The sequence below is a fragment of the Wyeomyia smithii genome, chromosome 1 (assembly GCF_029784165.1).
Source record: "Wyeomyia smithii strain HCP4-BCI-WySm-NY-G18 chromosome 1, ASM2978416v1, whole genome shotgun sequence".
NCBI lineage: Eukaryota > Metazoa > Arthropoda > Insecta > Diptera > Culicidae > Wyeomyia > Wyeomyia smithii.
The window spans coordinates 118,992,879-119,003,489 of NC_073694.1; the positions used below are offsets into that span (position 1 = coordinate 118,992,879).

At 36.7% G+C, this 10,611-nt stretch overlaps 2 protein-coding genes across 2 annotated transcripts; one reads left to right on the forward strand and one right to left on the reverse strand.

Moving 5' to 3' along the window:
- Positions 1-726: 726 nt before the first annotated feature.
- Positions 727-1,857, forward strand: LOC129717758 (NADH dehydrogenase [ubiquinone] flavoprotein 2, mitochondrial). Its single transcript, XM_055667893.1, has 3 exons — positions 727-866; positions 958-1,080; positions 1,134-1,857. The coding sequence occupies exons 1-3, from the start codon at positions 831-833 to the stop codon at positions 1,698-1,700; spliced, it is 726 nt and encodes a 241-aa protein (XP_055523868.1). The 5' UTR covers positions 727-830; the 3' UTR covers positions 1,701-1,857.
- A 3,611-nt stretch (positions 1,858-5,468) lies between these two features.
- Positions 5,469-6,543, reverse strand: LOC129734095 (uncharacterized). Its single transcript, XM_055695822.1, has 2 exons — positions 6,046-6,543; positions 5,469-5,935 (listed from the first exon to the last, which is right to left on the reverse strand). The coding sequence occupies exons 1-2, from the start codon at positions 6,476-6,478 to the stop codon at positions 5,925-5,927; spliced, it is 444 nt and encodes a 147-aa protein (XP_055551797.1). The 5' UTR covers positions 6,479-6,543; the 3' UTR covers positions 5,469-5,924.
- Positions 6,544-10,611: the final 4,068 nt, after the last annotated feature.

A 10,611-nucleotide genomic window follows, 5' to 3' on the forward strand; every position in this document is an offset into this window, starting at 1 on the left:
TTCACCCACCCCTAATCCTTGATATATTTCCCAACGCAAGCGTATTAGCCAAATTTCATACGGGTTTGTCTATTGATGTCGCGTTTACAAAGGCAAAAAATGGTTACTGCGTTAAAAATACTGGAGGGACTTAATTTGGTTGCGGATTGTTCTTTTTCAACTCGACGACAAGGTTATCCAGCTTCCTTGACCTACAGAAAACGTCAAAATGGGCTGCGTGCACTATACGCCATTACCGTTCGTGAAAAGCTGGATATGCTGGATATGGGGGTGGTGACATACTCATGAAAAAAGTTGTCATGGACGTAGACAATTGTTTGAGCCAACAAAAACATTTGAAATGCGTTTTTCTCGGTTTCATGTCTATTTAATTTTAGCCCATTCTTCAACTATGGACATCCCGGTAAAAAATTGACACATTTTTCAGATCAGTGTCCGAATTCCGAGCACACACTTCTTCGGAGAGAGAAAAATTTCGTATACTATCAATAAAGAAATTTTCTTCTCTTCAAAGAAAAGTGTTCTCGGAATTCGGCCGCAGATTACGTTAGCAACAATAAATGCAATCACAATTGTTTTCAATCCGTTTTGCACACATTTATTTTTCAGGCGGAAAAAAACGATCTTGCCATCCAAAGGATCGATTCAGCAGAAAATCGCGCGCAGGAAAATCGATTCAAAAAATCGATGAATCGACTAGAAAAGATCGATTTTGCAAAAATCGGATCGATCTTGCCCATTGCTAGTCAAAATATTTAATAAAAATAATTCCGACGGAAAATCAAAACCTATAGTTTTGTAACTGTGAAAATATCTGGTATTTTGTAAAAATGATCCAATGCTCACCCAAAATCATACAATCTACGGTATGCTATAACCTTAATTTAATATTTGTCAATTGAGATGTTTATGACTACATTCAAACGAAAACTCTCAAAATTATATAATTTCGTTCAGGCACGGAATTTACGAGGATTATGTAGTTCCTCAATTAGATTCAGCGACAACCTTTTTGTTCATCGTGACACTGCAGAAGATAATCCTAACATACCTTTTGAATTCACAGAGGATAACAAAAAGGTATTCGTTATTTGTCTAAGAGATATATGTACTTTAGTAATGCATACTTACAGAGGGTTGAAGCAATTCTTAACATTTATCCAGAAGGTCATAAACGCGGCGCGATGATACCTCTTCTAGATTTGGCTCAGAGACAACACGGATGGCTTCCGATATCTGCTATGCATAAAGTTGCGGAAACATTAGGTCTTCCCAACATGAGAGTTTATGAAGTTGCTACCTTTTATACAATGTTCATGCGTAAACCAACTGGAACGTATCACGTGCAAGTGTGTACTACAACACCTTGCTGGTTGCGTGGGTCGGATAAAATTTTAAATGCTTGCAAGCACAAACTTGCAATCAATGTTGGAGAGACAACAGGCGATGGAAAATTTACTATTTCCGAAGTGGAATGCTTGGGGGCATGTGTGAATGCTCCGATGATTGCAGTAAATGACGACTATTACGAAGATTTATCTATCAAAGACACCGAGGAAATTTTGGAGGACCTTAAACAAGGAAAAGTTCCAAGACCGGGACCCAGAAATGGGCGTTTTGCATCTGAACCTTTCGGTGGTTTGACATCGCTGACGTCAGAACCGAAAGGACCAGGATTTGGGTTACAGCCTGGACTTTAAATACGATTTTAGAAAACTTGATACTCGTTATAAAATAAATGGTGCAGATCGATGTATTATAATACAAAAAGTAGTACTCTTTCGGATATTGTAAAACAATAATCAACGTTGAAACTAATTGAATCCTATTTCTAATATTATGCGTTTGATCTAACAACCTTTGGGTTATGGTTTAGTGTGTGAATTTCACAGAATAGTTTCCAGCGGAAGTTGACTTAGTACTCAGTGGAATATTGGCCCTGACGACTCTGTTGATATTGGTTTGGTTTTTACTTGTGAAAGTGAAGGAAATATTTTTGCTTTTGTTTTCACACAAATTGACAATTGCATATGAAAATTCGCGTAGGTGCGAACAGCCTTAAAAATCTCTTTTACTTGTGTCAGGGCCAATCTCATGAATGCACGATTTTGTATGATGACTTATAGTCATGGTGTTCATTAATCATCGCCTGAAAAATTTTGAATCTGGGTTCACAAAACACCATTTAAGGTAATCTAATCCTGTAAAGTTTAAATCAAGTAAGGTCCAACAACCAATTCGATTCAGTAGTCTTAACGCTCGCGAAAACAATCTTAACATGCCTTTCCGAAGGGGGATTAGGGATACGCTTCCGTCCTGATTTGGCAGGACATGTCCTAATCAGAGATTCCAGATGTTTTTGAAAAAAGTCTGCAACTGCTTGAAAAACCGGCAAAATGTACTCGAAATCTAAAAACAACTCTATCCGTGATCTCAAAAAAATTCGCTCGCGCAGGCAAGTCTGTGAAAATCTGCACACATTTTAAGAGAATCTGCGCAAATATAAGGAGACTCTGAGAAAAATCTGCAGAAACCGTAGAAAAACTGCAAATATCTGCAAATCAATAAATATCTGCACACGGACTCCAAAAATCTGCGTTTTGCGGACAAATCTGCACATTTGGTATGCCTGGTTAGTGACGTTACGATTCTGCCGATACCGATCCATGATCGATTCTTTTTTCACGATACACGACAAATTGGTATCGATGCTCGAGCTCGATACTTTTGAGATATCGATACATTTTGTTAGAATCGAAAAAAATAATTCGCGACTACAACACTTCTGCTGTTCTCCTGACTTTTGTGTTAAAAAAAGGAAGGCAAACATTTATGCTTCTTTTTAGTACATAGTTTATTATAGAGTTTCGTGTAGGTGTGAGCAGTCTATATAATATGCTTTAGCTTCGTGTCGTTTTTTTAGCGGTAACAGAAAATTCGCGACAATCCTAGATCCGAGATTTGAAAACATTCATTTTCAGGATTCTGCTGCTTGTGCTAAAGCACTGAGTAAAATCCGTAACGTTATGGAGCGAAGCGATGGAGCCAAAAAGTTGACGCGAGTGTAGATACGCAGATACACCATAAATCACATGAAAAACCATACGACTTTTGGGAACATCACAAGCTATTAACATTTGATACGCCAAATAAACAAACTCAAGCGGGGGTTGAATTAGCGGTTTATCTTAAATTACCGTTGAGTGATTAAATTACTCCAGTTCCGTGCGAGCGCCTGTTTTCGAAAGCTGGGTCATTGATATCGGAAAAAAGAAACCGTTTATCGGCGACATATCTACAAAAGCTTTGTTTTCTGGGAAGTATTGATGAGTCCGAATGGTTTAATTAGAATAAATATAAGTTACTTAAGTTGCAATAAACAATAATATTATTTTAAACGTTATTCAAAACATTGTTCTTGAAAAACTATTCAAACGATCCGATACCTAACAAAATCGATACTCTGGAAGCGATATTATCAAAGTATCAGTCTTCTTTCTCGATACCAATATCGATTCCAGAATCGATACTTTGATTAATTTTGCCGTCACTATGCCTGGTACTAATTTCGAGATACTGACAGAGATGCCAGATGTTTTTGAAAGATGTCTGCAACTGCTCGAATAACCAGAAAAATGTGCTCGAAATCTGAATAAAATCTTTCCGTGATCCGAAAAAATTTCTCTCGCGCAGGCAAAAGTCTGTAAAAATCTGCACACATTTCAAAAAATCTGCGCAAATATAAGGAGATTCTGACAAAAATCTGCAGAAACGTGGAAAAACTGCAAATATCTGCAAATCAATAAATATCTGCACACGGACTCCAAAAATCTGCGTTTTGCAGACAAATCTGCACATTTGGTATCACTGGATACTGATACTACTGAAGCGCCCCGATTTATTTTTAATATTGTCCTTATTTTTAACCGCTGATTTGGAAACTAGGTTTCACATATGGCGCCAGATCTCTTCTCAAAGCGCAATGTTCACTAACTTTTCTATTCGGCACGTATAACTGATGGTGACGGTGGAAGTCCTGGGGAATAATAAAACACATCACAAAAACCGTGATGGTGTCAAATTTTATGTTTATGTTTTATTTTAGATACTTTCATCATTATTCTGTAGACCATACAAAGGGTTTGTGAACCAGAACCACCAGTTAAAAATCACTGTGATGAAGCAACTTTGGAGCATTCTCAATTCATGTTTTAGCAATAAAACATGAAAAACGTGTAAACATAAATATATTCTTTATTGAACCTTATTGCAATACCTTTCAATGTGTAACCTTTCTTGTTCGTTTGGTTCGAATTTTGACATTTTCGTTTGGCTCACAACACTCTCTTCGCATATCTCTCCCTCTGAGCACTGTTGCCAACTGTACAGATTATCTGGAAATGTACAGATTTTCTCGGTTTTTTCGGTACAGATTCTGTACCGTACAGATTACAGATTTCGAGAAAAAGTACAGATAAGTACAGATTTTTTAAGTGGTTAGAAAAGATTAGACAAAACTTTTTGACAGACTCTGCAACTATACAATGAATGTGATCTTGCAATACACGCACTTAGTTTACTGACAAATCTCGGAAATTCGCTGCCGCGAATGGCACCACTCCACTCGGTTAAAAAACGGCAGCTGTTACATTTTTACGTAAATCGGTATTTTTTTTTTGTTCACACAAGTAAATCTCGATTTGATCAAATGAAATGTTGGCACAAAATATTCGAAATATCGGTAGTGTTGCTGAAATATGGGTTTCATTGTTTTTTGGCTGAATTTTCAGGAGATTGAACCGCAATGGCTCGGTAATATGCATTACTGAGCCATACTTCAAGTGTGAAAGAGTTTTGTTGACAATCACTAGTAGTTTGGAATTAAAACTGAGTCAACGTAGTCAGAGTTTTCTCTAAACAATTCACGTTAAAGCTGTTTTTTAAAAATATTGAAAATAAAAACTGGGCCAGTGGTACAGATTTTTCCCGGAATAGCACAGATGAAAAAGATTTTTGTAGCTCCCAGTACAGATGAATATGTGGCAACACTGCCTCTGAGTATTGCTACACTGAAAAAACTACGCACGCTCCATCCAAGTGTTTCATCAATAGGATATGAAAATGACTCCGCATTGTTATTAGAAGAATTTTTTTTATCGAACTACCGTTTGTGCTGAAAAGTAGATATGGCAACAGATGACAAGTCAGCGAGTGTTATACGGCTTAGAAGTTCGACGATTTCCCGGACTATATCTGTAAATTTTTGCAAGGTAAGTGATTTACGTCACGTAAAAGAATCGAATGCTAATTTTGTTTCATTCTTTTAGCAAAAGATCACAGAGATTCTGAAGAAAGCATCTTTACGCTAGAGGCAAGTATTTGTTTACTAAAACATCAGTTAATTAAATTAAATTCTTTGTTTGCTCTACAGGCTTCTTCAACAGAGAACTAAAGTTTATACTTGGTGATGAATTGTTATAGTAAAAATTTAATTTTAAATTTTATAAATAAAACAAACATTACATTATATGCAATCATTTCCATGTGAAACTGTTTTCATTTTAAAATTGAATAAAAATCATTTGAAGCTCGGTAAACATTCATTTAAGATTCAAAATCCAAACACTATGTTTATATTTCATAACACGAGAATTGAAAGTGTTTTCCTTTTGAAAATGAGGTGTTGCACGATGAATAATTCTAAAGTGTTTTGCATATATATTCTATATGTTTTGACCAGTAGGGCGAAGTCAAGTGCAAAACACTTTATAAATCGATATTCAGCCGCTCCATCTCCTCCAACGAACGCTTCGAGTAGTTGGCCGGCGTCAAATCTGGCCAGAACACCATGTCTTCGCGCTTATGGTATTTCTAGATGAACGACGCAACTTCTGTCAGGCACTGCGTACTATAAATTTCCTTGTTCACGGCCAGCCTGGAGCGGAAGAAGAGCAACTTTGACATCCCTTTCTCACTGATTGTCAGCCACAGCCGCACCTTCTTGGGGAGCTTGGTCTGTGAAATAAACTTAAGCTCGGTACTCACTTCCTTCGTGGGGGAGGTAAAATACGAAGAGCCCTGCTAGTCGTTGCCATCCAGGGTGAGATAGGTCTAGTCGTCCATCACCACTGCCACGTCGCGATTCGCCGGGAAAATCTACTTGACCATCTTGTTCAACCGCTGTCGCTGCGTCATTGCCTGCAGCTCCGAGACCAGTGGACAGGACTGCCGCTTCCTGACATGTATGTCCATGTTCTCTTTTACTTTTCACTGTTTTAGCGCATGCACCAACCTCCCGGCCAAGTGCACGCAGTGATTTAGCCACTTTTCCCTCGGTTTTCCTCTTCAGCATCCTTTGAAGCTTCTTGTCGCTCGGGGTCGTTGGCCGTCCGGAGCCGGGCTTCCTTTCGATGCTCTGATCGTTGTCCAATAGTGTCAAGATGTTGTAGATGTCAGAACGGGCATACCCAGTGTCCATAAAGTGCCGCACGATGTCCGTTTTTGACGCGGCGGGGTACCGTTCTTTGAACGCGCACACTTCTGAACGGAGTAGCTTCACTTCTTTCGCCATCACAGTTAGAGTTTGACTGATAGAGCTGTCAATTTTTTTTTTGCTTACTCATGGGTTACTATGATTGATGATGCATGAGTAGTTTCGTCAGTGCGATTAATGGTAAACCCATGAAAAATCGGCAATTTTTGTCCATTTTTTTTACCGCAAACGTTATTCGACAAATGCAATTTTGTTATATGAATTTGTTAAAAACAGAGACAGTGATGGCCCAAACAGAATGGATACGTTTGCGTTGCGTTGACGTCAATGTGACAGTAAATGTATGGGCTAACTGTCAAATTGCCGCAAACGCAGCCGCAACGTATCCATTGTGTTAAGGCCTTGAATGACAAATCTTACGATACTGCGAATGAAAATTCAAACAACCGGACGAGTTGAACAGTTTGTTTTGGAAAGTTTTCGGGTTTAACGCCGGGAGTGCTTTCTACGAAGTAGTTTCAAGCCGAAGTTCATTTTGAAGGTTGTATAATAAGGAAAATAATTGAAGCAGGCAAAATTCTGTCAATTTTTCAATGGCCAAAACTTCATGAAAAATGAATCAATTCTGACAAAACAGGTTTCATTGTACTGGGAAACTGTCCTAGTTTCCTAGTATTAGTTGAGAACTGGACGTGACTAAGGGTCACTGAAAAGGTTTCGGATTTCCGGAGTGTGTGCCAAAGTGTACATTTTTGCAACGCGTAGAACTTTTTCTGACATTCTGTTTCACTTAGGTTTATATGTTGTCAATAAATCGGAATTTATTTCGGGTTCATTGGTAGCCAAATATTGAAAATTCGCCAAGAAATCATCGAGGTATGAATTTATTAAGTATGGGTGTTGATTTTGGCGGTTTCTTCCCTGTTGGGTACTGATTTTCTTTGAGCTTGCAGCACTCTAGCAGAATTCAATCGAACATTGTGGGTGTGTAGGTCTTATTAAACCAAGCAACTTTGCAAACTTGCTTTTGAAAATTTATCTGGATTAACATTTAAAAAGATCAGATTATTTTCACGCGGATTTTCTCTAAAAGGTTATTTATGCAGATTTTCAAATCAACGTGGTTTTTTACGCGCATTTTTGAATTAAAGCGATTTATCAAGCGAATTTCTGAATTAAAATGGTTTTATCACGAGGCATGTATCCCCGCGTAAGAAAACCTAACTGTATTTGAACCTTTTTCTTATGAATCAATATATCTTAGTAAAAAATATCTGAATTTACCTTCAAAAATATAAAAAAATGAGTTAAAGATCCTACTCTGAAAAAAATATAATTTTAACAACAAAAAAATGATTTTAGTAAATATCGGTGATCTCAGATTTTTTTAAATGAAGTATTCTAGATAGACAATTTAGTTGCCTGAAACGTTCTATGCGTTGCAAAAATGTACACTTTGACACACACTCTTGAAATCCGAAACATTTTCGGTGTAGGTTGGTCACACCAAGCTCCCAAGTAATACTAATATACTACTGTTTTCCAGTGAAATGAAACCGGTTATCAAAATTGATTCATTTTTCGTAAAGTTCTGGCCATTTAAAATTCGAGAGAATTTTATTTTTCTCAATTATTTTGTCTACCCTCTGTATAAATCAGGATACTTTTTTGGCGCAACAATTTCGTTGATTTGATAAAATCTGCATATGTACTGAACATATCCTTCTCGAAAAAAGTGCAATATAGCTTGTTTAACATTTTTTTTCGCGAATTCATTCATGCACACTAGGGCGCCAATCATCGTATGGAAAAAAAAGTGACCAGAAAATTTCAAAAAAACCCTATACAAAATGTTCACCGGCTCGAAAAAACACCCTGTGCAAAATTTCAGCTCAATCGGACTTAAAATGGGGTGGCGCAAAGCGATTGAAGTTTGGCTTTATTGAAAACCGAAAAATCACCCAAGGGGGGGGGGAGGAGGTACGTGAAATTTAGGTTTTCGAAAAATTTTTTTTGATGCCAAATGACTTAAAAACGCATGAAACGTCGAAAATTGGTGTCATCTGAAATTTTTTTTTTGGGCGGAGTTCAAAATGTTTAGAATTTATCTTTTGAAAGTGATCACTAGTCTCTCGAAATAGCTTGTAAAATGATATACACTATAACTAGCATCGAATGCATTATGTTTCATTAGGGTCGACATAGGGTGGTTCATAATATTGTGAAAAATGAGTATAAAATGAAAAAATCACTTTTCACTGAATACGAATAGAAAAATTCCTGAAAATATAATATTTGTTATATCATTGTCGTTGCCACCGTTGAATTGGAAAAATTATAAATAAAATGGCAAAATATTACAAAACAAATTTACAAAATGTATCAAACTACTCTATGCAAAAAAAAAAAAGTATCTCAACCAAAATTAAGATTGTGTCTCGTGGAAAATGTTTAATGCTTTTATGTCATTCGCAAAATCACACACGGGAGGTACATGGAATTTTAATATTTGAAAAATGTTTTCGATTCCAAGTGTCTTAAACTTTTAAATGAAACGGTGGAAACTGATGGAATATGTTATATTACTTTGTCTGAAAAATCTACTCTCTAAGACACTTGCACTCGTCTTTCGACAATGTATTCGTTTATTTACCCCAATAATGTCCTTTGCCAACACTTGATTGAACACACAGTGCTCTGGCTTATATTGTCGCTGCAGCACTACTCTGCAATTCGCTGGTGAGTCCAGCGACGCGAAGATTTCCAGCGATGTCATTTTGTATGATTATTCCTCGCACAGTACAATGCAGTTTTAATGTTCTTTAATTAAATTGACATAGTATTGCGACTAGAATACATTCAAAACTATTTGAAAATATTACAGTGGCACATTTCGGGACATTTTATGTTGAATCAATTGTTGTTGTTGTTGAATTCGTTGGAAAATCCTTGTCAGACGAGCGACTCGTCGCTTCCGATTTTTCTCTGCATGCACAATATAATCGGACAAAAGACTGTATCGATGTTATTCAGTGATAATGAGAGTATAGGGATCTCAATCAGACACGCAACAAAATTGACTCGATGTTCCTGGGTTTGCGTCGTTTTGACAGTTCGACCATACATTTTCTGTCAAGTTTACATCATCAGAACGTGAACATGCCCATTGGCTGAAACTTTGCATAGACGTTTTTATAGGCAAAAGATGCCATTTTGTGCTATTGGTTTAATTTATTGAAACACAACTCATTTTTGAAAAGCTATTGTAAAATGCTATTACGTACAGGTATTGATCATTACAAATTTTTTTAGAGCCAACACGGTTCGTTTGAGCGGTGTGACATCTACGGCAAGGTTGTAGATAATAGTTTTGTTTTTCAAAAAAAAAAAATATACACTATAAAAACAAATTACTAATTTAAAAAAAAATAAAAGAAAGTTATAAATTAATTATCGAAAACAGCCCATTTAAAAAAACTGATTTTTTTTATAAAAACTACGAAAGTTTTCCTGAACAACGAAACCGGCCATGGAGAAATCAGAAAAAAAGTTATATATTTTTTTTTTTTGGTTTAAATTAGTTTATTTGACACGGCACGATACATTTTCTGTTTTACTGAGCCAAGTACAATTCGTATTAATTCTACGTTAGCAGGGAAAAGAGGGAGGCCTTTTCTTTATTCTCGCGGCCGACTACGAGCTAGTGGGGATTTAAGGTGAGAGGAGGGGAGATACAATTTTGACCTAAAACTATTTTGGAACTTTGTTTTTCAACTGGTAGAGCAATTGTATTCTTGTTTGTTGTGGGTTCAAAATATTTGTGTAAGCATAGATGCGGGCTCTTCGTTTCCGTGTCTTCAGCATAGCATATTTGTATCCTTAATCTGACAAATAGACAAAAAAAGTTTTAAATTTTAATGTCAGCGTTTTTCAGAAAGCAGTATAGCTGTGTCATGTACTGGAGACAGAGCCGGATTTAAGGGGGGCCCAGGGCCCCCACATTTTTGGGGCCCCCACAAAACGAGAAAAAGTTCTTTTCTCAATAAAAAATGAGATTCAATCAAAAGTTCAATTTACAGTAAGAAAATTTGAACAGACCATTTCAATCTGAAACTTTC

Excerpts from the sequence above, each read along its gene's own strand:
- LOC129734095 (XM_055695822.1), bottom strand. The coding sequence starts at position 6,478 with ATGGACACTGGGTATGCCCGTTCTGACATCTACAACATCTTGACACTA.
- LOC129717758 (XM_055667893.1), top strand. The coding sequence starts at position 831 with ATGATCCAATGCTCACCCAAAATCATACAATCTACG. Across the intron at positions 867-957 it reads CCAAAATCATACAATCTACG|GCACGGAATTTACGAGGATT; the intron begins GTATGCTATAAC and ends AATTTCGTTCAG. Across the intron at positions 1,081-1,133 it reads TCACAGAGGATAACAAAAAG|AGGGTTGAAGCAATTCTTAA; the intron begins GTATTCGTTATT and ends GCATACTTACAG.